General features: G+C 46.4%; 1 protein-coding gene across 5 annotated transcripts in view; it reads left to right on the top strand.

Annotated features, from left to right (window-relative positions):
* The window catches only part of LOC136383193 (urea transporter 2-like), a 447,877-nt gene that overhangs the window by 404,313 nt on the left and 17,156 nt on the right, over window positions 1-26,408 (top strand). For all 5 annotated transcript variants that reach the window (XM_066352823.1, XM_066352819.1, XM_066352818.1 and 2 more), the window contains 2 exons: window positions 22,259-22,443; window positions 25,259-25,439. In XM_066352823.1, the coding sequence (XP_066208920.1) occupies window positions 22,270-22,443; window positions 25,259-25,439 (355 nt within the window). In that variant the 5' untranslated portion in view covers window positions 22,259-22,269. The remainder of the gene's footprint in view (window positions 1-22,258; window positions 22,444-25,258; window positions 25,440-26,408) is intronic.

Below are 26,408 nucleotides of genomic sequence, written 5' to 3'. Positions count from 1 at the left end.
TGCAGTTAAAAGTACTAAATTATAAGACACTTCCATTCTCCCTTGGGTGGTTTTTCCTCTCTCTCTCTCTCTCTCTTTCTCTCTCTCCCTCTCTCTACCTATCATAATGTTTCACTTCTTGAGGCACCAGGATACCTGCCGGGTGAGTGTAGACCCTCAAAGGTACCCAGGGGTCCCACCCTGCAAGTCAGTGAACCCACAAATGCCCATCGGCTGCCAGGCCCCTCTCACACCAGCCTCAGACTGATATTTCATGCCCAGCCAGAGTGGAAGAGTTGAACCAGGTATCTCCCCTTCCCACAGACCCTCTGCTCCAACCCACTGTGAGTGGGAAACCCCCAAGGGATTGCAACCTCCAAGCCAGAATATGTTTGGTACCCAAAATGGACCAAGATGCTGCAGGGTGCATTGTCCAACTCAGACCCTCCCCATACCTGTGCACAGGAACCTGCCCAGAGGTGGCAGCAGTGCCCATGTGAGGGCTAGGAGGGAAAGGAAGACGTAGGTGTCCCAGAACATGGAGAGGCAACGTGAGGCAACACTGAATATAAGCCAAGGATCCAAGCCTCCCCCACTAGTGATCCATTGTCTTATCAGCCTTCACTGAGTAACTGTAGATATCTGAGTTATTAAGAGTTTCAGAATGGCAATTGTAGAGCATCACACCCCAAGCCCGGGGCCCTTTTTGGCGCAGGCCATATGCAATTGCACTGGCGGATTGCCCATGAAGCTGATCCTGGGTAGATATCACCACCATCCTCACTTTGGAGATGGGAGAGCATGGGGCCTGTAATTCACCCAAGGTCATGATGCTGGGAATGGGGGTGGCATGGGGAACACTGAGACTCAAACCCAGTCATCTGGACTCTGAGCTTCCTTCTTTATCACTTCCCTGTGCATTCCTCATTCCACCAAACTTGACTGCCACCTCTCAGAGGGATCAGCACACTGCCACCATGGTCTGGTAGAAAAGGCAGAAGAGAGTACCCACCCAAACCTGGCCCATGCTGCTGACTTGGCCACCAACTGGCTGTGTGACCTTGGCCAACTCACTTGGTTTCTCTGAGCTTTAGCCCAATCTATCACATGGAGGCCATGTAAAGAAAATAAAACACAAGAGGTCATAAAGTTACATTTATATGCAAGCACCAGTGTCACCTAACATATAGAAGACAAGTGGAAAAGCCATCTCTGCCTTTCCCTGGCTCTTCCCCACCCTCTCTAGGCAACTGTTCTTGGCCCCAAATGTCCAAAAAGGACAGTGTTCATCTTTGTAACATAACTGCTCTGTGGCCACACAGCAAGAGAAAGACAAGGGCAGTCTTCCCTTGAGAAACTCAGGTCCCTGCAAGAGATCAGAAGACACAAAAAATTACTTAGGTTCTTCTAAAGAATTCCCCTTCGGGATCAGCTTTTTTTTCTTGAGGCCAGGCACCTTGTACTTTTGTGTAAAATGCAGACACTTGTGTGCTTTTTCCAAAGCAAAAATTGGTCCACAGTCCCTGTTGACAGATTCAAACATTTTGACTGAACTTATCAAGTTCCCATCAGTTTAGTCAATTGATGTCATATAAGTATCTGTCAGCACAAGCAGCCACGTCGATTAGACACCTGTTCTTTTTAGTTACCTGAACTTATTCTCAAAAACAAAAATAAAAAATCAAAGTAAAAATAACCTACCAATTTAGTTAAAAACCAACAAACACCTTCTATCAAAAAAAGTATATTTTTATCAAAAAACTTTGATTTCTTTTTCACAGAATCTACTAAATCAATCAGCTAGGTGTGTGTGTGGAGGGGTACTACTAAACAGATGTGTCATCTTTTTGAACAAGCAGGGACATAAATATCAGAAATAAAACCATCAAAAAGACCTCATCAGAATGGCCACTGCCCAATCATCCATAATAACAATATGAAATGGGATCTTGTAAAATGTCTGACAGATAATCCCTAATCACAGCAATTTTGTGTGTTGAAGAGCATTTTTTCTTTTCTAGAAATTTGCCTTCTGGTCTCTTGTTTGTCCATAATTGATAAGAAAATGGGTGTGATTGCTCAGAGGCTGTGACTTGTAGCCTGGATTGCCCATCAACAATCAAAAAGCTAGTGGCAGGGTCACTGGAAACTGAGGGTTGATTATCCTTATCGAGGCCCCTTGAATGTTGTAGTATACTGAATTAATTCTGAAAGATGTGATTTCTACCTAAGTCCAAAAGATCTGATAAATTCAGTGGCTGACATAGTCTATTTCAGACCTGAACTAAAGGGTTCAGATCAAGTTCTGTCTTCGTTAAAACTGAAACCATTAAAGGTGGCCATTGGTACTCTCCTTCTCTGTCTCTACTCTTTCCCCAAGTCCCAGCAGCTCCCACCTCCTCATGCATCCCCTCCTAGCATGCCTAGAGCCCTAATTCTATCCCAGAGCTCTCCGCACAGGTGGGACCATTTAACAAGCCAAGTCACACTAAGGGATCTTTGACTCAGAGTGCTAACTCTTTCCAGGGGTGCTTGCTTTTCAAAAGAGAATACAGGAAGAGCTCTACGTTTAGCTCCAAGGAGTGAATCAGTAATGGTATAATTTCAGATGCCAGGTAACTGGAGAGTGTCCAAGTGTCAGCAGACGTGGTTTAAACAAAACCAGGTATTGAGAGGAGCCATCGTGCTTAGAGAATCGAAATATATTTACTCTTGAATGTATTCATGCAGAATTAAGTGGCCCATTTTTGTCTGATTCACATTTTCCATTGGTCAGCTTTTCTTGTGGCCACAGACATTTCCACAATGGGAATAAGCGTGTTATGTATTGCTAGTCACTCACCACCTACAATTCACTTTTCCAGTTTCCCTCTGTTGCCTATCCACTGCCACTTTGTCAATTCCTGCCATCTATTGACTGTGTTCTGATGGCTGGGGTAAACAAATTACTTCGGGAATGACTGTGGTGCACAAAAGGCATCGCTTGCTGGGTTCTAGATGATGGAACTGGTGTGTGATCAAATTGGTCCTAATGGCAGGAGACAATTCACATCATGGAGGTACAGGTCACCATAACCCATCCTATCAGTGACATAATTTTGTATGGCACACAAAATTTTCCTTCTTTTCTTTTATTCTAAGTAAATATCAGAGGACAATACCTAAATCAAATGGTTTTGCAGATAAAATACTCTAAGTCTTAAAGACTACTCCTTTCAAGCCCACTGAAAGCCTACCAGGTAACAACTGTTTTACAAATGCCCAAAAGGTACTGAAGGCCAAGAAGTCCGCCTTCTGGCATTCTGTCAAAGAACATACATTGGACCGAGGGCAAGTCCTTACACAGTTTAATCCCAAACCTCTGCCTAGCTCAGTGGTATCCACATTTCTTCATTGTGTAATTCCACCAGAAAAACATTTTTGAGCAGTCACTCCTAAGGTGACTAAATTAATTATAAATTATATACACATACTTACAACAGCCGATATGTCAACGTGCAATATGCAGCAGGTGCAGGTCATCTTTAACGACAGTGAACGTAAGTCCTTTTTAAAGTAGACTTCACAATTTTGACTTTTTTTTTTGGCATAATGTTCATCATGGTTAATTAGGTTATCACTTCCCCACTTCCTTTTGTGACAGTAATAAGTTCATAATCAGAACTGAGGAAGCAAAAGCCCACCACTTTCTTAGGACTCATTTGGGCTTATATTAGGCAAGCATTCTTTATCATCTGAAGCCTCTTTGCAGAAACCTTATAAATCCACTTGTCGATTTTGTGTAACTCCTTTTGCACCATGGCAGCTTTACTCTTTGTCAGAATCATAATAATAGTAATTAATAATAATAGTACCCTGGCCAGTTAGCTCAGGTGGTTAAGAGTGTTGTCCCAAAACTACAAGGTTGTCAGTTCGATTTCCGGTTAGGACACGCATGGGAAGCAACTAAGAATGTATGACTGAGTGGAACAACAAATAAGTGCTTCCTTTCCCTCTCCCCTCTATCTCCCTTCCTCATTTTGTCTTTCTAAAAAATCAATAAAAATTAAGCCCTGGCCAGATAGCTAGTTGGTTGGAGCATCAGCCCGAAACACAAAGGTTGTAGGTTCGATACCCAAGTCAGGACACATACAGGAACAGCTCCATGTTCCCGTCTCTCTCTCTCCCTGCCTCTCTATCAAAAAACAATAATAATAACAATAATTATCAAGAGAAAGACTTTAGCCTGACCTGTGGTGGCGCAGTGGATAAAGTGTCAACCTGGAACGCTGAGGTCGCCGGTTCAAAACCCTGCACTTGTCTGGTCAAGGCACATATGGGAGTTGATGCTTCCTGCTCCTCCCCCCCTTTCTCTCTCTCTCTCTCTCCCCCCCCCCCTCTAAAATGAATAAATAAATAAAAATATAAAGAGAAAGAGTTTATCCGGGAAGTCTAGCTTCAGAGCCTGCACAGGCAGCCACCAGCCTCTTATCCTTATGATGCTGCCCTTTACACATGGCTCACAATGTCCACATGTGACCTGAGTGATGAGTGCAGCCAGGATACCTTATGTTAGATGGTGGTAAAGCTTAATCTTCTTTCTAAGTTTAAAAGAAAAATATACATAGAAGTTCTAATATTTTCAACCCACACCCCAGTGGACCATCTTACATGTCCCTCAGGATGAACGCCCCACTTTGGAAACCACTGGTTCTAGTTCACCTTAATATACAGACCTTTCTGGAGAGGAGAGGAGAAGAGAGACCCCCTGACACCAAATCAGACTTAATGTCCTGCCCAAAAGTCTTGACATCCTGGGGGCTCTGGGAAGCATGAAAGGTCTTCAAGAAGAGGTGACATGATCTGATTTGTATTCTAACACGATTGTTCTGGAAGCCCCAAGAAGAGTGGGTTCTGGAGCCGGCACAAAGAGCAGGAGGGATGACTGGAAAAAGGATAACAGTCTGGGTTAAGGTTGCAGTCTTTAAAATGGACAGAAGTGGGCAGATTCACAAGGTAGTAATGACTCAGTTATTAATTAAACTTGCCCAAGGTTAAACAGCTGGTAGGCAGCAGAGCTAAATTTAGATCCCAGGCCTCCTCACTCCCAATATAGTGATTTTTCTTCTGATTTGCCATGTCAGCGAACACCTGGTCCCTCTGTTTTATGCTCCCCCAGGGAGGTAGGTGATCAGGAACGGAGCCCAGGCAGCAGCCTGCAGTTTCCAGCTGGGTGATGAAGGGAGGCAACAGGAAAGGAAGAGCCTGCCTTCTCCAGATGTATTTATCTTTGCAGGATCCATAAGAGGTTCCATGACAATCTGTTTTCTGGGTATTGAATCCCATATTGAAATAACACACTTACCAGTGACAACAAACAGACACTCCAAGTAACTATTCATTCCAGTCCAGGCCTTAATAAAAACCATAATCGAGCCAGCTGAAGGGTGGACGTTGATAGGGAGGTACCAGCCTGGGGAAAGAGAAACAAGCTTTTGTAATCATTCCCACACGGAGCCCTCATCTCTCCTTCTGGACTGTCTGAAATCCTTCCTTCTTTATGCTGAAACGTGGCCTCCTCCCCAGACTCCTTTGTAATTGCCCTTCCCGCTGGGGCCCTGCCTCAGTCTCCTCAGGCTGGCTTCTTTCTTACGGTATCTATTGCTCGGGGTCTAGGGCAGGAAACAGAAACCACTACAGGAATTTTAAGTAGAAAGCGATTTAATACAGGGATTTAAGGGCTTATAAAATTTGGGGCAGAGTTGTAGAAGGGATCTCCCTAGGTTGGAGCATAAACAACTCCTGGAACATTACAAGACTGGTCTGCCCCTGAAGCTCGTAAGTTCAAGAACCCACCACGGTATTTCAGAATCAGAAAGCCAGAATCAGGAAGTCCCTGTAGCTACTGCCTCTCACACACCACAAAGCTTGTGGCGGAGTATTGAATGACAGAAAACTCCATGCGATCCTGACCTTACTTCCATGAGACAACAGCTGAAAGAACACGAGTTCTGCTTCAATTCCGCCTTCTCCGTTTTGTCTAAGTGCCTCTAATTGACAACGCCTGATTTTATTCTAAAATCTTAGCTGCAAGGGATGCTGAGAATTTTGACTTTTAACTTTTCAGACTCTTGGGTATATAGAAGGAGGATTGAGCAAGCCAAACTACATGTTTAAAACTATGGGAATTTTCCACATAATCCATCCTACATTGTTTTTATAGGTCTAACCATCCCTCAGTTCCTGCAAGACAGGGATCATATATTTCACATTTGTCAGGCTACTACCCTTGCAAATGAGAGGTCCTTGATAAGGACAGCCAAATAATTGAATGATGGAGCACTGTGACTTTTAGTTCTTTCTTCCTTTGCTTTCTGATTCTGTTCCTACATTTAAGCATTGTCTCTGCGTTAAACCCACTTGAAGGCAATGTTGGTTAGTACTTCTCGGGTATGTCCCCACAGAACGAGCCAAAGGACTAGGTAGATACATTCCTCAGTGAGTAGGCTGTATTTCAAAACTACTCAACCTCAGCCAGAGTTTTCACCCCAAGAGACATTTCTGCCCCATGAAGCTCAACCAACAGGAAACTAATTTCCTGCAAAAGTGTGAGGCCAACAGATCTTTCTTACATGCCCTGTCATTTCATTTTGGCAGGAGACTACCTCCAAATTGGTAAGAAAGTGCCCTCTATACTATTCTACTTGGTTGCTATTAGAATTAAATAACATCTGTAACAGTAACTGCCACATAGTAAGTGTCCAATAAATATTGGTTTCTTTTTTCCAAAAGAAAATATATATTTTCCTCCTTAAAAAATATGCCTTTCTGGGTTCCTTCTAAGAGACTGGATAATCAGATCTTTGAAGAAGTATTAATGGCTAACACACTAGTAAGCTATTGATAGGTAATAAACTGTCCCAAATTTACCAGCTTACAACAGTAAATGTTTATTAGCTTCACAGTGTCTATGGCCAGAAATCCAGGAGCAGCATAGCTGGGTTATTCTGGCTTAGGGTCTCTGAGATAGTGGCTGAGACGTCAGCTGGAGCTGCTGTCATCTGAAGGCTCAACTGCAGCTGCAGGATCCAATCTCAAAGTGGCTCACTCACACAACTGAGGGTTGATGCTGGTTAATGGCAAGAGGTCTCAAGTTCTCTCCACAAAGAACTACTTAAGGCCGCTTGCCTTATGACATGTCATCCTCATGACATGGCATCAGTTCCCCATAGGGCAAGTGACTAAAGAGCTCAAGGCTAAAGTGGCAACGTCTTTGACAACCTCGTCTCAGAAGCCACAGACCATCATTTCTACAATGTCTGGCTGGTGACACAGGTCAGCTCTGAGAGTACCAAGAGGCAAGGATCATTGAGCGCCGCCTTGGAAGCTGGCTGCCACACCTATTAACAGTCTAATATATTAGTTCTGCCAGTGACTGTAATTGTGATTTGGGAAAGATTTTGAATGTCTCAATACAACTTTGTGAGCTATCCCTAGAGATGAATTAGTCTTTGTTGACATTTTAGCTCTGGAGTACATTTATTAGACACTCAGGAAATATGTGAAGAATGAATCAATTTGTCCTTGAAGCAATATGTAGGCATTCCCAAACATGGAGCAACTCAAGGGATAGCACATCTATGGGTCCTTTCTTTCAAATATACATGTACATGATTTATGTGTATGCATGTGTGATAAAATGTTATCCACCAAAGGAAATACAAGAAAGAACTTAGGAATGTGTAAGCTATAATAAAAAAGTAGTGATGATCACTGAATTCCTATATATATGAATATATGTACATATGTATACATATATGCATACATATGTAAATATATAAATATATTCGACACATATTCTTTCTTCTCTCAATAAATAGAAATAATATATGACAACTGTAAATTACAATAAATTTTAAAAATAAAATGGTATAAATCTTAACAAAGCAAAAATAACAATAGTAATAAAGTTATTTTAAAAATTGATAAAGGTATAAGAAAACCAATTTTCTCACATTTTTAGTGAGGAGACAATCAATACTACCTAAATATGAAGCTGGAATTTTTTGAAAGCTACTAAGTTTTTAACTTTTTCCAAATAGTTCTGTTTTCTTAACCTTACTGGGTTATAAAAATAAAAATACTTTCTGTAATGAATGAATAAACATTTATGTGACGTTTAGCAGTATCTTTAGTTTCACTTTAATTCAATTTTCTTATGTTAAAGTCACATAAAATTAAATATAATACTTTTAAATCTAAAGAATAGCTCATAAGGGCCCTGGTCGAGTGGCTCAGTGGATAAAGCATCGACCTGGTGTGCCCGAGGCTGCAGGTTCCACCCCCATTTAGGGAATATACAAGAAGCGATCGATGAATACACAGCTATACTCCTCACAAAAATTAGGGGATATTTTATCACTTCCTATTCATTTTGAAATATCCTCTAATTTTTTTGAGCAGTATAAATAGAACAACTAAGTGGAATGAGATAACGCTTCTCTCTCTCTCTCAAAATCAATAAGGGAAAAAAATAGCTCATAAGTCATGATCCTGTTTCTAGAAAATTATTTTTGTCTGTCCATTTCTCCTGCTGCCTTGTGACTGTGAGCAGAGAGATATCTGGAAGGATGGTACCCCAATGTTTATGATAGCCATTTCTGCATTTGAAAATGGCAATAAGTTTCTGCTCTCTCCTGTTCTCTTTAGTAGTCAAAGTTCCCACAATGAATATGCACAGTTTTGTGAACATGGTAATGAGGGACTTAAAATAAAAAGAATATCATTTGGTGGAAAATATTATTATCTCATTTGAATACTTAGTCCCCAAAACGTTTAAAACTCAGAAGCCCTTGATGCTGTTATTGATGGGTTATCAGTTGGTAAAGATGTACTTTACCTGCTTGTGTCCTAGTGGTTAGAGTATAGACTTCATGCAGCCAAAGACAATGAGTTCATATCCCCAAATAAACCATTTATCTTCTCCCAAACCTATGGCCCCTGTTTACACTCCTAACCAGAGCTGGACCTCTTGAGGAGGCAAAGTACTGGTCAGGATTCTAGGAGTGAATCCTGATCCGATCCCACTTCTTAGTTCACAGTCGAGACATCAGTCTTGTGCCCGAGGAAATTAGGAACATTACCAAAAAAAGAAGCAACACAATTAATACATGGACAGAAAGGCCCCAGAAGAAGAGGAATGCACCTGTAAAATCTGAAAAACAGAAAGAAACAGGGCATGGGACCTGTTTAAAAAAATCTCTTAAAAGTTGATCTTAAAAGAATGATGATATTAAAAATCTTCCTACCAAGAGGCAGGTTTTCATGTTCATAACTTTTTTCATCCTTGGTCTACCAGGGTTTGCCCCTGAGAATTTTGAGTGGGACAGTCCCTTCTCATATAGACTTGCCCTGCATATGACAGGACGGTTAGCCTCCCTGGCTTTTACCCAATAAATACGAGCAGCGCCCTCCAGGCATAAGATACTCCCCTCATTTCTACCTCCGTTCCATACTCCCTCCCCCACAGTGGGGACAAAGGCAGTGTCATTCCTTAGCACTTACAGTTTACCTTCTGGTTTCCGTTAAAATAGAAAGCTTTTTCTTGCTCATTATTGAATCTCCAGGGACAGGCACATAGTACGTGCTCAACAAACACTTTTGAATGAATGAACAATATCCAATATAGGATTTGCTATGGAGATAGAAATGATGGTGTTTTAGGAAGGTTACCATTTTTAAAAAGCTACATCATAAAATTTCACTTTCATGAAATCCCTGGTAGTTGGATCCTCAAGAGCTTCTGAACAACCCCAGAAAACACAGGACACCAGAGGCAGACACTATCACTGCTGGCACCTACCACATGTCCAGCAAAGCACTAGCCCCTCTGTATGTAGCCTTAGGAGGTATTGATCCCCGTCCTGCCTCACCGATGAGGAGGCATCTCTCTATGCCTGATACGACACCATAGTAACTGGCAGAGCTGGGGTTTGGCTGGATTCCTAAGTCCAGGCATTCGTGTTCTACCCACTGGGACCCTTTCAGTGGGGTATGCTCACCAACACTACCCCTCCTTTCAGATGCTCTCGAGAAAACACATCTTCAGAGATTTCACAACAAGCTTAATTTATTTTCCAGGATGTCCAGACAGATTCCATCTCTTCAGAATCTTAGCTGTATAAATATAGCCAATTTGTCTCTCCCATTACCTCAGTCAAGCCGCGGGGGTCAGAGGACAAGCATCTTGGCAAACGCCTTCAGCCACTTTCAAAATGAATACATTCCTTAATACTCAACTGATGCAACCCCAAGTGGCTTCTTGGGGATCTGAAGAAAGCTCATTCTGAAAGTCTGGCTCTGCGTGAAGGAGGAGAAAGGGTGGGGTAGAGCCAGAATTCGGTTCCCGTCTCCACGGTGGGTTAGCTCTGGCTTTCCTTTGCACACGGCTGGTCCAGGGCTGTCTGTTTCTAAGTCCAGATGATGTGCAGGAGCCGCAGGGTGATGAAAAAGAAGCACTCCAGTTCCTCCTCTCTGGGAAGAGTCCTGCCCCCTCCTTCACAGGATTCCCGGAGGAGGGGCGGGGAAGGGGGAGTCTACCAGGGAGTCTGACAGCTGGAAGCCTGCAGGCCCCTTCAGAGCAGGGACACGGCTCAGGAGCGTCCATCTGTCCCCCCTCCCACCCCATCCGGTCTGTGTCCCTCTCAGCACTTCCTCACCACCTGCACTGCAGCGCCTCCTGCTGTGACTCTTCGTTTTCTCCTCTCTCTTCTCTTTTACTTGTTTCTCCTCTTCTTCCCCCTTCCCTGTGTGCCTCTGTAATTCCCCAGCCCTTCCACTTTTTCTTTCCTTTCGGCCAATCCCAACTGTGTCTCTCCTCTCACCATTCCATGAAATGTCACTTTCTATTCCTGGCAGGATATTTCCTCTTCTCTCCTCTGATGTCACACAACCATATGGTTTGATTGCTGGTGCTTTTTTCAAGCACTCTCCATTTCTGCATCCCTCCCTGCCTAGCACTTCCCACTGACCTTCAGAGCAAGGCTTCATGAGGGCCCATAACCAAAGCTCCCCAACTTTGACTAGCCCAGCATGGGTCCACCCATCTATCCTTTTCAGGGCTGGGCAAATCAATCAACACCCCTCTGTCTCCTCTTTCTGGTCTTTCATGAGCCTACAAGGCAAAGATGAGCATTCAATTTAGATTTCAGCAATTGAATGAGCCTCCATTTCCATACACAGTACATTTTTATTTCTGAAATTGGGCATGCCCGACAGCGGGCTTCATTTTGAGCACGCCATTGCTGTGACCCTGATCAGGGTGCCTGGGAAGGAGGGATTGGTTTCCATGGGCCAAGACACATGCTGGAAAAGTCGGGGGGCCATGTGCCACCACCTCGTATCTGGAGATAGAGGATGTAAAAAGTGGTTAATTAAAGTCATAAATCTTGCTTTTGTTTCATTTGGGGTTTGCTGTTCCTAGCTCTAATCTGGTCTTGCTTGTTTACTGAATGCTTTGACCACTAAGCAAAAGTTCTGAAATGAATAAAGATTGTTTCTAGGATTTCTCCCAGCATGCCCCCCTCCCTTCTTCTAGCTCTGTGTCCCCACAGCCCACCTCTCAGCGGCAGCACTGCCCACTTAGACCCCTACCTGGGCTTCTTAGACCTGAATGAACAGAGGAACCACCACGGGGTCTTGTCCAAATGTAGAGCCTGCATCTGCAGGTGGGGCTGAGATCCTGCATTTAATCATGCAGTTGACCCTCAGTCTTCACCTTCAGTTGCAAGCAAATAAAATGGGTGCAGCAAGAACAAACAGAGATCCAGGCCAGTGCTTCCCCATCTGGGCCACATGTCAGCCGCACCAGGGAAGATTTTGACAACTCAGTGCCCAGGTTGCACCCAGAGCACTTCCACCAGAATCTCTGGAGGAGAAGCCCAGGCATTAGCGTTTTGTAAAGCTCCCCAGATGACATTGACCATGTGCTGTTAAGGTTGTGGACCTCCACTCTCTGGTTGAAAGAGCATCCCCATCGGGCTAAAAGGAAGGAGGAACGTGCTCTGAAAACAATGTTGCCCCCTGCTCGCTCAGTCTGTTCTCCACCCAGACATAAAAAGGGCAGCTCAGGTTCGTCCTCTGCAGCACGTGGGTTCTGTGAGGCCAATCTGAAGACCAGGTGACTTAGGGAAAGCCAGTGTCTGCGATGACACCTGAGCACGTGGCAACATGCCGAGAAGCACCATGTAGAAGCTGAGGATGGGGCACCTCGGATGCTGGCAGAGGGGAAGCCAGCCCCAGTGTCCCTGGCGGGCGGGGGTGCTTAAGAAAGACCTGAGATTTACCACCAGCCCATTAACTAGCTCCCCTTCTCGCCGCCCAACAGCCTCCTCATCCCCTTTACACACCCCTCTCTGTCTACAGAAGAACTTTAATGTGGTTTCACCTGAATAAGAAGACTCCAGGCACAGTGCCTGATGGGATCTGTCCCAGTTTCCACCCCTTCCCAAGGACAGCCCTGCCTCCCCACTCAAATCAGTGTCGCTTTTAGAAAATAAACATCTGTGCGGGGGAAGGATTATCAAGGTTTTGTTGAAAAATAATAATAAAGGCAGCTCGAGAGCCCAGAGGACATGCCACACTAAGTCCCTAGAGAGGTCAAGTGCGGAAGAACGACATCCCCACCTCAGGTAGGGCAGGGTTACAAGCCATTCCAGGTTACACACAGGAATTCCCGGCTCTGCACCATGGTCCAGTTCCTGGACTGAGGCACGTGTTTGTACACATTGTAACCAAAGACGGAAACCTAACTGTATAAAGCCACAGAGAGAGTCAAACACCTGCTAGCCCCTGGTCCCTGCGTGGGAGGAGGGACGTCCTCAGGTGAGAATCCAGGGCTGTAGGGGAAAGAACCCTGGTCTGAGCATTAGGAGGCTGGTCGGTCCCAGCTACCGTGTCACCTACTGTGTGACTTAGGCAGGTACCCTCACTTCTCTCGGAGGGTACCTGTGAAAGGAGGAACAAAGCACGCCCCAATCTATCTCCCCATCAGGGGATTGTTCAAGGAACCAAATGCTTTTACAGAGAAGTAAGTGCTTTGTAAAGCATACAAGATTATGTGCATAACAGTTCAAAATTTGCAGAGCTCATCGTGTGTGTGTGTGTGTGTGTGTATATTTGTGAGAATGCATGTGTACATGAGTGTGTGTGCATGTGTATAGTTGCAGTAGTATGAGTATGCACGTGTATGAGTATGTGTGCATGTATGAATGTGTACATGCATATGCATGTGTGTGTGTGTGACTACTGCACTGTAAAATTGATCCTAACTATGGCACAGGCCAAAAGCAAGGTTATAGTGCCCTGGATGGTGAGGAAGACACCATGGCAACAACAGGGCTAGGGCATGTGGGCAGTATTAGAGTGGCCGAACCAAGCAAGAGGTTGCCATGGGGCCATTGGAGGCCACCTGCCCAGAACAGGGGCATGTGCTAGAAATACCCCCGGCCCCAGGGAAGAATCACAGGAGAGTGAGAACAGCGGCTATCTGCAAAGCTGTTTACCTTTTCCCCAGGTTCTCCCCCTCCCGGGAGACTGGACCCGTCGCCCCCAGGTTGTATAGGGACACGCAGAAAGCAGCTGTCTATAGATTCAAGGTGTCTTCTCAGAAATTTTTATTTAAAAAAGGTTTGCATTCTACTCTTTTATAACCCTGTTTGCTTAAATATACAACTAGTATTCTATGCTTATTATCATTGGGTAGTTAGCAGTCCACAACACTGGGTGTCACCACGCTCTGGGCCTGGGCCACCCCTGGGGGTAACATGTCCAGTTGCAGCAGCAAACCACTCAGACATGGACACCTCAGAAGCTTTCCGAGCCACAGCCTGACCAAGTAGTGTTTAAAGCTCACTGGTCATGCCCAGTGGGGAGGTGGGGAGGAACTGGGGAGCCCAGAGTCAGGGAGACCAGCTGGGAGCTGCCCGGCCGGGAGAGGGGCTGGCCCTGAGGGAGGAAGTAGGCTGGGCCAGATGGAGGTTCCACAAGGACAGTCGGACAGCCCATAACTGCTGCTGCCGGGAGGCGGTGAGTCAGGGGCTCACTATAGAGCACATCGAAGGCTCACCCCACATTAAAAGTATCAGCTGAGAAGGGTGAGGAACGCCCCTCCAAATGTCCTTCCAAACACAAGCTAGTACCCAAGCAGGAGATCAAAGGAGGCTGGCCTCTAACCCCCGCCCCACTATTCAGCGGAGGGCCAGCGCTCCCCGGGCAGGCCTGCTGAGACTCCCAGCTGGCCCTGCTGGAGAACTCGGAGATACAGCCCCAAGCGCGCTGGCCCGCTGGCCGCCAGCCATCCCCACCCCGGCTGTCTGCAGATGGCCCAGCGGAGCTGTGCTGCCTCCTGACTCCCACCCCACTGGCCGGACCCTCTGGCCCCAGTGAGCCAGGCTCCTCTCAGCCACATCAGACTCAGCTCAAGAAAATCTCTGAGCCCCCGCCCCAAACCCCTAACAGGAGGCAGCACTCCGCCAGCCTCTTACGCAACCCAGCCCTGAGGGAAGCACCTTTCCCCTCAGCCCAGCTGCCGGCCGGGCCCCTTTCCTCCATTCCCTCGCCCTTTCTGTCTAGTCACCAGGCCTTTCCTGGCTTCATCCCCTCCCTGGCCTCCAGGGGTGTGAGCCACCAGCCCGTGAGCCTATTCTTTCTCCATGCCAGCACGCACTTAGCCCTGAACAGCTAACCTCTCCCGCTCAGCAGCTGTCCACCCGGCTCGGGGAGCAGCGGAGCCCCTGGCCCAGGGGCCCAGCCCTGCACAGCTAACCTCTCCCTTTCCGCAGCTGTCCACCCAGCTCGGGGAGCAGCAGGGCCCCTGGCCCAGGGGCCCAGCCCTGCACAGCTAACCTCTCCCTTTCCGCAGCTGTCCACCCGGCTCGGGGAGCAGCGGAGCCCCTGGCCCAGGGGCCCAGCCTGACTCAGCAAGGTCCCATCCAGGTGACATCTCCACCTTTGATCCAGTGGCAGGATGGCAGAGAGTCCAGGGGCTTTGTCTGGTGAACGAAACAGAAGGAAAATTGAGGGGTCAGCCCTAGAGAAAAGGAGAGAGAGAAAGAAAGAAAGAAAGAAAGAAAGAAAGAAAGAAAGAAAGAAAGAAAGAAAGAAAGAAAGAAGGAAGGAAGGAAGGAAGGAAGGAAGGAAGGAAGGAAGGAAGGAAGGAAGGAAGGAAGGAAGGAAGGAAGGAAAGAAAGAAAAAGAAAGAAAGAAAGAAAGAAAGAAAGAAAGAAAGAAAGAAAGAAAGAAAGAAAGAAAGAAAGAAAGAGGGAGGGAGGGAGGGAGGGAGGGAGGGAAGGAGGGGGGAGGGAGGGAGGAAGGAAGGAAGGAAAGAAGGAAGGAAGGAAGGAAGGAAGGAAGGAAGGAAGGAAATGGGAAAGAGGGAAAGGTTTATGATTAATTTCCAAACTAAGAGATTAATCTCCAAAGGTAGAAAAGGCAGTCCACGTGTCCTGTGTTGATATGATGAACAGAACTAGAACTAGCCATGGATAAAAGTCCCAGGGACTTGATGTTAGCTCCATTGATCCAGGCTTGCTTGTAATCAGAGCTGTTCACAATGAGAACAGCCTGGCCCACGGGGTCATAGGACCCCAATCATCAGTCAAAGGCACTAAAAGATGGATTCCTTTATTATCCGGGAGAGGCAAAGAATGTCCCCTTTGGCCCTTCAGTTGTAGAAATGTTTGTAAGCTCTCCTTTTTCTTTTAATTGCATCAATTGCAAAGTCTTGGGGAAAATTAATTAATTCAACAAATATTTTTGGATAACTTGCTGATCACTTTTCCTTCTCCAGAGCTGCTGTGACCTCGATAACTCAGTTGATGGGAAGATGACATGAATGAGGCCATTTTGGATTCACCTCCTCCCCCCTACAACAAATTTGCTGGCCCATTTAAACCCAGCAGGCCACAGGGAAGGAGAGAGCCTCCAATCACGGGTCCCCTTCCGCCCATGACAACAAGAACATGCTAGAGAAGGCACAGCCTCTCCCCACTGACACAGACATGTTTTTGCCTTTCTATCAGGAATGGGTAGTCTCTTAGAGGAAAGAGCCAGGAGAAGAGTTACTAACTTAGTACAGTGGAGTCAGAGCCACGATTTCTAACACTGGAAGAAGAATTGGGGTCCAAATAGAGGAATCGTGAACTCTTCACTCTCTGGCTTCTGATACCCTAGCTTCGTCTTTTTATTGCCCACTGACACCACTCCCTACACTCCAGCAGGGTCCCCAGCGGGGATTTGCTGGCACAAACCATGTGTTTCCTCAGGCGTTGCCTCGACCTGGAGTGCGCAGCCCTGCCCTGGCTCTCCCAGCACAAACGCCTTGCACCCGTCTCCCCAAGGCTGGGAGGTGAGGGCGCTGCTCTGCTCCTGTCACTGCCCCTGCTTGCCTTGGCCATCGCGCTTCTCCTCTGTACAGAACGTCCACTCCTCTCTCCCTGCCCCTCTCTGCAGGCAGGGCCTGGGCCCCGCACGCCTGCTCCCTTCGGGGTAGCCCAAGGGCACACAGTAGGTGCTTAACAAGAAGGATGGAGGAGCTGCTCTGTGTTTGGAGTTTCCTTGAGGGACCAGGCGAAGCTGGCTTTTTTGGAGACGTGTGAGGCTGATCCAAACAGCCCTTTCTGGCCACATTTCTGAGGGAGAAAAAGAAGGTGTGGGCAGCCAAGCAGAGCAGGAGCATGCCAAGCAGATAATTATGTGTTCTTGGAAGCAGGTTTAATGGGCTGGCTCGAGGCTGGCTGGGAACGGGCTCTGAGGCCTGCGCCTGCAGACGGGACGTGGCTCGAGCAGGGCTTTCGCCGTCCAGTTCTAACAAGTGGCCGACGCCTTATGGAAACTTTTGAAAGGCGTTCTGTTTGGGACCAGCCAGCTTGTACTTCATCTGGTTGCTCTGGCCATCTTTCCCTTCCATTTGGGAGCACAAGACAGGGGGAAACTAAAAGTCACTGAGCACCGCCGAGGTGCCAAGAACCAAGTCAGCAATTTCACCGTCCTGCAAATCCCACATAGTCCTATAAAAGGGGAGAAACAGGGGCCCACGCAGCCCCTGGTGGCAGAGAAAAAGGTATAACTGGGCATCAGAGCTGCAGCCTGTGCTCTTTCCAGACACGGCGACCTTCTCTTTACAAGGTCACTTTAGCAGCACGTCTCACTCCTATCCCAAAGCCAAAATTCCCCGTTTGAAGAGGATAAACATTCCCATGGCAAAAGAACTCTCTGTTCCCCAGAGGAGATGCAGTCACGTTGTTCCTGCCGAGGCTCTGCAGGCTTATGAAACAGGACACTGGGCTGAGAGCCGGGACGGGCTCAGGGCAGCCGCCCCTGCCCCCACCCCCACCCCCGCGGCACCCCTCCAGGCAGTTGGAGTAACACAAGGAGCCCAGGGAGGGGAACTGGGTCTAATCTTGACTCTTCAGCAAGCTGCTGGTTTTTCTGGGTCCCTGCTTCCTGTGTCCGTCACGACACAGGCGGAGAGCTTGCTTCAGCAAGCGTGGAGGCTGACATCCACGTGAGGAACAACACCTGCTTTGCTTTCTGGCACCTTGATTTCTCCATCAGTAATGGGGGATGCTATTTGCCTAAAGGAGGGATCCAAGGTGGCAAAGAAAGAGCCTTTTTGGAGATGACTCCGGAGAGTACATTTCTTGTGCAATCATTTATTCTTCCTGTAATTCATTAAACATATATTGAAGGCTTATTATGTGCCAGGCTTTCTCCTGGGCTGGGCAAATACAGAAACCAACAAGGTAACGGGCCTTCTCCTTAAAGGTCTCATAACCCGCACACACACATTTTCCATCAGAAGAAATATGAAAATGTTTGCAGTCTCATGGTTACTAATAACTTTTTCAGCTACCCATCCTCAACTCCCACCTGGACACTTGAGCCCCATCACCAAACACAAAAATCACTATTTTTCCTTGATTATTTAATATGCATTGTTTTTCTATTTTAACACTTCTGAAATCGGGATGCATTCTGTACTTTGGATTGGTAGCATTTTCTTTTTTCTTGGTGATACACAAAATAAAGATACATCTTAGAGATGATAACATCTTAGATTCAAAGAAATATGTTTGGAAAAACGTCATTTTCCAACTGGACTTTTAATGGGTTTTACAGCCACTGAATTTAACACAAGGTCTTTCCAGAATATTTCTATTTCATCAAGATGTATGGTGTCAGGGAAGTCATGTGCTAGATATATCATTGCTCCTTGCTTTTTCTCTGGATGGCTCGGAAGGAATCTTTTACTAAGGGACCACGATGCTCTATCACCTCATGGCCACCAGAGGGAGAGAGAGAGCGCGTGTTGGAGAGGGACAGGTTGACCGGCTTGCTGGCTTTTGCTCTCTTAAACCTTTCCGCGTGCTCCCTCCAGGGCAGTCTGGAACTAACTGACACTCTCCCATCAGCTCAGAATGTGGGAAAGGACTCTCTTCCAGAGCAATAGCAGCATCAGAAAGAGAAGTTGTTGGATCTGAATGATATTTGCAGATCTATGCTAAAAATCGGCTATTGTTTAATGAGCTCTTCTGGGAACGAGGACAGGTGCTGGTGGGTGGCCTCTACACCCTTCTTAAGCCATTTAAGCCCCATGGACCCACATGATTTGTAAGGCTCGCCAAGAAAATGTTCCCGCTCTAGTAGTCACCTGTAGCTTTCTGTCCTTCCGTCCCCCCTTTCTTCCCTCATTTAACTATTTATTTACAGAACACCTGCTATGTGCCAGTCACTGTGCTATGAGTTGGGGTTACAGCAGTAAACAGAACAGAGAAGGTCGCTGTCCTCATGCATCTTAAGTGCCGTTGGGGAGGTAGATACCAGACAAATAAATATACAAATAAATCTATCATTGAGTGATGCGAAAGGAAAAAACACTATAAGAAAAAATACTGGGACCCCTGACAGCACGTGACAGGACAGTCAGGGGTGGGTCTGGGAAGGCTTCTCTGGCCAGTGGTCACTGAGACAAAGCCCGAAAGATGAACGGGCGTTACCCAGGGAAAGAGCAAGGGCGTTACCCAGGGAAAGAGCAAGGGAGAGACCTTCCAGGCCGATGGCCCAGCATGTGCAGAAGTCCTGAGGTGGAAAAGGACTTACTTAACACCTCGTAGACGCTAAACATAGGCCAGTGTGGAGCCCAGAGATTAGGGGCAAGAGAAGCACAAGATGGGCTAAAACATAACAGGAAGTCGGTGATGCAGAGCTTTGCATACCATGTTAAAGACATCTTGTTTTCCATCTGTAGCCATTGAATGACTCTAAGCAAGGAACTGACGTAAGTGAATTTGAGTATTAATATGACAGCTCCGATCGCCCCGTGGAGCACGGTGTGGAGGAGAAGTCTGAGAAGTGGGATGTTCAGTTGGGAGTTACTGGAGAAGTGGCAAGGGGTGGTGGCAGCCCAATAGTAACATTGGACAGGAAGGTGTATTTTAGAGATAGAATTACTGGGTTTGCAGAGTGGAGGAGAAGGGCACATTAAGTTTGACTCCTGAGATCTCTGAAGGAATAGTTTGTAAGGAGGAAGGACTTGTCCTTGGAAGAGCACCTGTGAGGGAGGAGGACAGGACTTGGGAAGAAAATGTTACGAGTTGTTTCACTATATTAACATTAAACTACTTCAAGAACATCCACATGCAAGTGTAAACCAGAAAAGTAAATCTATGAATCCAATGGTCAAAACTGAGCTGGAGCCTGATCAGGCAGTGGCGCAGTGGATGGAGCATTGGACTGGGATACCAAGGACCCAGGTTCGAGACCCCGAGGTCGCCAGCTTGAGCGCGGGCTCATCTGGTTTGAGCAAAAGCTCACCAGCTTGGACCCAAGGTCGCTGGCTCGAGCAAGGGGTAACTTGGTCTCCTGTAGCCTCCCCCACCCCTGTCAAGGCACATATGAGAAAGCAATCAATGAACAACTAAGGTGTAGCAATGCGCAATGAAAAACTGATGATTGATGCTTCTCATCTCTCTGTTCGTGTCTGTCCCTGTCTTTCCCTCTCTCTCTGACTCTCTCTCTGTCTCTGTAAAAAAAAATAAAATAAAATAAAATAAAATAAAAAAAAACTGAGCTGGAAATATTAGATTTTGGAGTCATGAGCATACAGATAAAAGATCAAGCCATGGCAAGAGCTGAGTTCACCTGGGTAGGAGTACCACTATAGAGCAGGTGGTCCAGAACAAAGCTCTGCAGAAGCTCATATTTGTAAGAGGAGCCAGCCAAAGGAAGTGCGAAGGAGCAGCCAGAGAGAGGGTCCAGTGAAAAGAGAGCAGCTAAAGAGAGGAGAGGGTGTCTGGATAGAGGGTCAAGTCCATGGAACAACACGGAGTGGTTCAGCAAGATGAAAATGGAAGCATGCTTGGATTTGCCAACATGGAGGTCTTACAACAAAAGCAGTAATAGTGGAAACCAGACTGGTGTGCCTAAAGAAAGAGAGAAGAATGCCAAGAGTTCATTTGGGGATGGAAGCATAAAAGTAAAGTGAAAGTAGCCTACCCAATTATGCATATTTTCTCTAGTAATGTTCAGTTGCTTGATAAGAGCATGGAAAAGATGGTGGTGGGAGGGAGGTTGGATTAACCTGGCTGGGATTTCACCACACAACAACAAGAAAGGGAGAGGAGGAGGAGCAAGGGAGTTGAAGAAGGAAAATGATGGGCCATGAAATGCAAGTTGGTTAAGGAGGAAAGGGGAGATGGGGGCTGGTGGAGGAAAGGGGCTGAGGGCCTCTGGGAGGTAAAAAGCTGGGTTAGGGCCCTTGAGCAGGGGAGCTGGGAGTCCAGGAGGTGGTGACCAGAGGAGAGAATCAGGCTTTTGAGATTTCACAGTTTGCATGATATCAAGTCTATGTGGCGATTATGAAAACCAGTGGCTGAAAGGAAAAAGCAGAGCAAATCACTGGAGATGAGAAAGACAAGGATCTTCAAATTTGGAGAATAAATGATGGGTTTGTGTCAGTGGGGCCAGTGTCAATGCCTAGACATTGAAGTTGCTGAAAAATACGGAAGTGGAGTTAAAGATAACTATTAGGAGCCCCTAAATTCTTCAATAAATAAAAGAGTGACCAGAAAGTCAGCAATACACTGGTGAGTGGTGAGTGGGGTGGTATGAGCTTCAATAAAGAGCAATTTCTACACAAGCAAGATATATAGTGGTCTGGAAACAGCAGTGAAGAACAAGAATTCCTCTCATTGGGAATAGTAGAGGAAATAGCCTGGGAAAATGGTACTAATGCAGGTATAGAAAGGGGAACTTCATCCCCTTTGGAAAAGAACTCTACAGTCTTTTAGTAATGTCTTCAATGATAAGTATAAGCAATGGTATCACTCATGCTAGAGATATGCAATCATTGTCCCAAGATATACTGTATTGTCCTGCAACTCAGCGGAGGCAGCATGGAGCAATGGGGGAAATCTAGATCATATTGAGAGAAGGTTATGTGCAAGTTTAACACCACCTCTCAAAGAAACAGAAAATGAAAGCATAACTGAACTGGAAGAGGCCAAAGAAGAATGGCTGAGATTACTGAGTGGGAAGGGGAGAAGTACGGCAGAACCTGGGACACCAGACTAGGTTGGGAAACTGAGGATGTTGGGCAGATGTTGCTTCAAAAGCAAGTGAACATAAATCCTGGTCCTAGCAGTGCCGCACAGGGGGAAGGCTGCCCAGCCTGCTGCACACAGCTCCAAACAGATTATTCCAGAGCTTCTTACTGTCTCTAGGGAAGCAAAAGGGGGAAGGAACTGGAAGAGCACTGAAGGCAGAGGGGAGGGGAGGGAGACTGGAGGCTGACTGTAAGCAATATAGGCTCCATACCAATTAAGAAAACAAGTTTCTCTTAGATCCTCGCTCAGTTGGGAGGGCTGGATCTATGTGTATGTATCAAGGAAAATGTATATACATCTAACTACCACAATCAGACAGCACAGTGAACAATATAAAAGAGAGATAAAAATATTTCAGTAATGAGAACAAAAGAGAGACATCTATTCTAACTGGTGGTCAGGGAAATCTTCACAATGAAAATGGACTTTCCTCTGGACTTGGAAGAATGGGGATTTTGAAAGGTAAAGGTCACATGGGTAGAAGAATGGTCCCAGCTCCCCCATCAGCACAGCCCACTAGAACAGTAGATCCCATGTGTGTCAGGACAGACTTTATGCCCCTGAGGTCTCTATCCAGCCTCAGCCAAGTCCATGTGGGCTTGATCCTGACTCACCTGTTCTTTCCCTTCTCCCACCAGCTGCATGACCAATGAGCGGCCGCCCCCTGAAGGACATGTCTGACACTCACAGCAGCCCGCTCCTGACAGATCCTCTCTCCGGAAGATTCAAACTCTACGAGTCCGAGTTTACCAGCCCTAGCTGGCCCTCCAGCCCCCAGGATACACACCCAGCCCTACCCCTCCTGGAAATGCCTGAAGAAAAGGTGAGGAATGTCCCTCCCAGGATATTTCCCAGCCTGGGGGGTGGGGTGAAGGGTGGTGAAAGATGCTGTTTTCTCAACTACCCAAAGCACGTGTTACATAATGCCACGGAGGGACCTCTGTGCAGGGAGATTCTGCCCGAGTCAGCACCTGGTCACACCCATGACTGCTCCTACTTGGCCTAAGATAGAAAATGTGACTTGTGTGCAACATGATTTTTTTTTAATTACCTTTAAAGGGGTCACATTGATCAATAACAGTGCATAGGTTTCAGGTAAACATTTCTATAGCATTTAAACTGTTGATATGTTGTATACCCATTACTCAAAGTCATATCATTTTCCATCACCGTATATTTGTCCCTCTTTACTCCCTTCCCCTCACCCTCTTCCCCATACCCCCTCTCCCTGGTAAGCAACATGATTTTAAAGATAAATAAATAATGCACACACTCACATACCAGTCTTCCAACCCGTCTCCAAAATCTTGTCCCTTAGACCTGCTCCCTTGAATTACCTATTGTCTCCAAAAGGAAGGCCTTCATTCAGATGCCAGCCTTCACCACTCCTTGAGCACAGTAGCACAGGAGGAGCCTGGCTACCGCTGCTGACACGGTGGAGAGGGACACAGGCCAGCAGCAACAAACCCTGGGGGGAGGCGAGAGTCTGATCTCCAGAGTTGCCACACTATTATTTAAAACATCCAGTTTTCAACAAACAGTTATGAGACATGCCAAGAAAGTATAGAAAGGGGGAAATAAAGCAGTCTATCAAAACTGTCCTTGAGGAAGCCCAGACATTGGACTTACTAAGGAAAGACTTGAAGTCACCTTCAATACAATGAAGGAGCAACAACAAAACATGTCTAAAGAGTTTAAGGGGAATATGAGAAGTATAATCACAATACCTCACCAAATAAAGAATATCAATAAAGAAGAAGTTATAAAAAAGAAACAATTAGAAGTTCTGGAGTTGAAAAGTATAATAGAAATTGTTTGAAAAATGTCCAGAGGAGCTCAACATCAGATCAGAAGAGTAAGAAAAAAAAAATCAGAAAAATCAAAGACAGGTCAATTGCTGGCTTGTTGGTCTAATAGCTGTCCTACACTAATTCTGTAAAGTCTATTTTTTTTTTTTTTGTCGTGTCTAGCCACTGATGTCTCTGCTCAGTTTGCCTACTGGTCAGCTGATTGGACGAACTCTTTCTAAGGGCTCTGTGTGCATTTTGGGGTGTATCTTCAACACTCACCCAGGCAGTTTTTAACTCTCCCTTTGCCTTCACTTTCTGCTTGCATGCAGACTCAAACTGAGCCAAGTGCGAGCTCGGGGCTTCCCAGTTCTTCTCTGAGCATGCACACTGTCCTGCGCATGTGCCAGCCCTACACCTGCTCGAGCTTTTCTAGATTCACAGAAATATGTCCAAGCTTTTGGATGCCCCTCTTTGGCCATCTCATTCCTCGCTTTATCCTTTTAAGCTTTTGGACCAGCTCATTGCTTTCCCCAACTGTTACCACCACCTCAGGCACAATTTTTCCCAGTGTTCTCATTGCCTTGATGGGAGAGGGAAATTTTGGAAGTCCTTACACCATCATTTTCACTGATATCCTCAAGGCATGTAAGTTTCAATGCAGGGAAGAAGTTGTAGAAATCTATAGACCAGCGTGCAATTGAAACGTAATGGGAACCACCTAGGTAAGGTTAAATTTCTATTAACCACACTTTTAAAAAGTAAAAAGAAGCATTGGAATTAATTCTAATAATGTATTTTATTTATTCGAATACATATGAATATATATATACATATGAATATATCCAAATACATATGAATATATATAATATTACTACTCCAAAGTATCACTGAGGTATTTTACATATTAATTTTTATACTCAGTCTTTAAAATTCACTTAAGGCACATCTCAGTTTAGACTAGCCACATCTGAAGAGCTCAATAGCCACCTGTCCTATTGGCTGCTACACTAGGGAGCACGGATTCAAGCCAGGAGTCCTGACCAAGGAGTCCAGGAATAGAATTGAGGGGGTATGGACTTGAGGAGGGAAAAACATTTATCTTTATTTTTATTAACCTCCAACAATCTTTAGCATTTCCCTTCAATTATGAATATAGAAGATGAACAACGGTCACATTAGCATATCTGAGATTTCTGTCATTGTCAGACTGGGCTCCCCTAGGAAGCTGACTCAGAGATGTGCATGTAAGAAGTTTACAGGGGTAGAGGTAGGCCACCGAGGTCAACACCGGTAGAGAAGTAAGGCAGCAGGGTTGCAGAAGTTGGGCTGTGGTCACATCACAGTAAAGGCCCCGCTGCCCCCATGGTGAGCTCTGGGGCGGAGATGGCCCTACAGAGCAGCCCTGAGTTGGAGTGAAGAAGCCCCAGATACTCTTTGCTACTTTGAAATTCGAGTAGGTATCGGATCTGCCACGCCCGTATGTGTATCATGTTTTGTTTTGTTTTTTTGTATTGTAATAATTACATTTCATGTCATGGGTTTTCTTCGCAATCCTACTTACCTTATTCATTTACAAACCCTTACGTTCTGTAAGGAAGTCCCCAGGCTTGCCAGGCTGCCAATAGCGCCCATGGCATAGAGGGTGAAGAATCCCTGCTCGGAGGGGTGTGCAGGGGTCCCGGGGAGGGCAGGCCTGTGTGGGCGCTCCGCGCAGCGTTAGACAGAGCGTATCTGTCTTCAGATCCTCTGTATATATTTATAAAACCTGACAACCTGCTTTATCCACAAATGGGCCTGCTCTGAAAAAAATCTATATTGCTGATATTTTGTCATGGCTTCTCCTGCAAGGATCTCCGCTCATCCAACGAAGAGAGCCACATCGTGAAAATTGAAAAACCCAATGAAAGGAATAAAAGGAGAGAAAGCGGGGCCGCCCCCCGGGGCTCCGCAGACCGGGGGCACATCAGCCTCTTGCAAGCAGTGGGCTACCTCACAGGCGAGATGAACGAGTGCAGGAACTGGCTGCAGGGTAAGCACGCCCCGGGAAGAAGCCGCGGGCAGGCCGGCCAGGCAGCCTTCCTTCCGGCTTGGGCGGAGGAAGTTGCTCGCTCACTGCCCCAGGCTGAGGGCTCCCACAATCGGGGTGCTTCAGCCCCAAGTGGCTGCGGGTGAGCATCACATACCCTTCTAACTTGGAATTCCCAAGGTTTCAGAATCAAATGCATTTCACTAATTTTAGTTCTTTGAAAATCCTACACTCTTTCATGGAATAATGAGATAGCTATAGGACAATCACTTAGCTACATATAAGCCGTTTCCCAAACAAGCTGATTGGTCCTTCTTTCACTTTTCCTAGACGTGTATTATGTGCCAAGAAAGTACTGACATCACCCTCCCAATGTTCCAGGGTTCTTTCTTATTAATGTCTTCCTTCTCCTCATGTCCTAAACTAAATGCTCCGATAAGCTGCCCCGACCTCCCTCCCCGGCCTGTACAGGAGGTCCTGGGAACCGAACCAGAACAGGAGGCAGAATGCTTGTCCCTCCTCCTGGACCTGGCTTTCTCGGGTCCTGACTCAGTGCTGATTTTCACAGCTCAGTACTGATTTTCACAGCTTCCTTTCTCCAGATGACTTTCTCCACTGCTCAGATACCAGCCCTCTACTGAGTCATAGAGCATCACACAAAGTTTCTTCCCCTCTCCACCCCTTCCCTCGGATCAATAAATTTCCCTTGGAATGCTCCTGGGGCTTCCTTGCCAACCAAGCCAATGGCTGGAACAGTGTTAAATTGGTCTCAGCACGGAGCCGCAGTCTGGGCGACGAAAACTCACACCCACTGTGGACTGACTGCCGGGCCACCAGAGATGGGCTGGGTGCCGGGCTGAACGACGGGAAACGCCCTGGCTCTTGCATCCCTCTCTGTCTTGGTTGCCACGCCAACCAGTGGCCCAGCAAGGAAGCCCCGGCTGCACCCTGCTGATGGCTCTGCTTGACTCT

Source organism: Saccopteryx leptura, chromosome 11 (assembly GCF_036850995.1).
Source record: "Saccopteryx leptura isolate mSacLep1 chromosome 11, mSacLep1_pri_phased_curated, whole genome shotgun sequence".
In the NCBI taxonomy this organism is placed as follows: Eukaryota; Metazoa; Chordata; class Mammalia; order Chiroptera; family Emballonuridae; genus Saccopteryx; species Saccopteryx leptura.
This window is presented reverse-complemented; position numbering and strand designations above follow the sequence as displayed.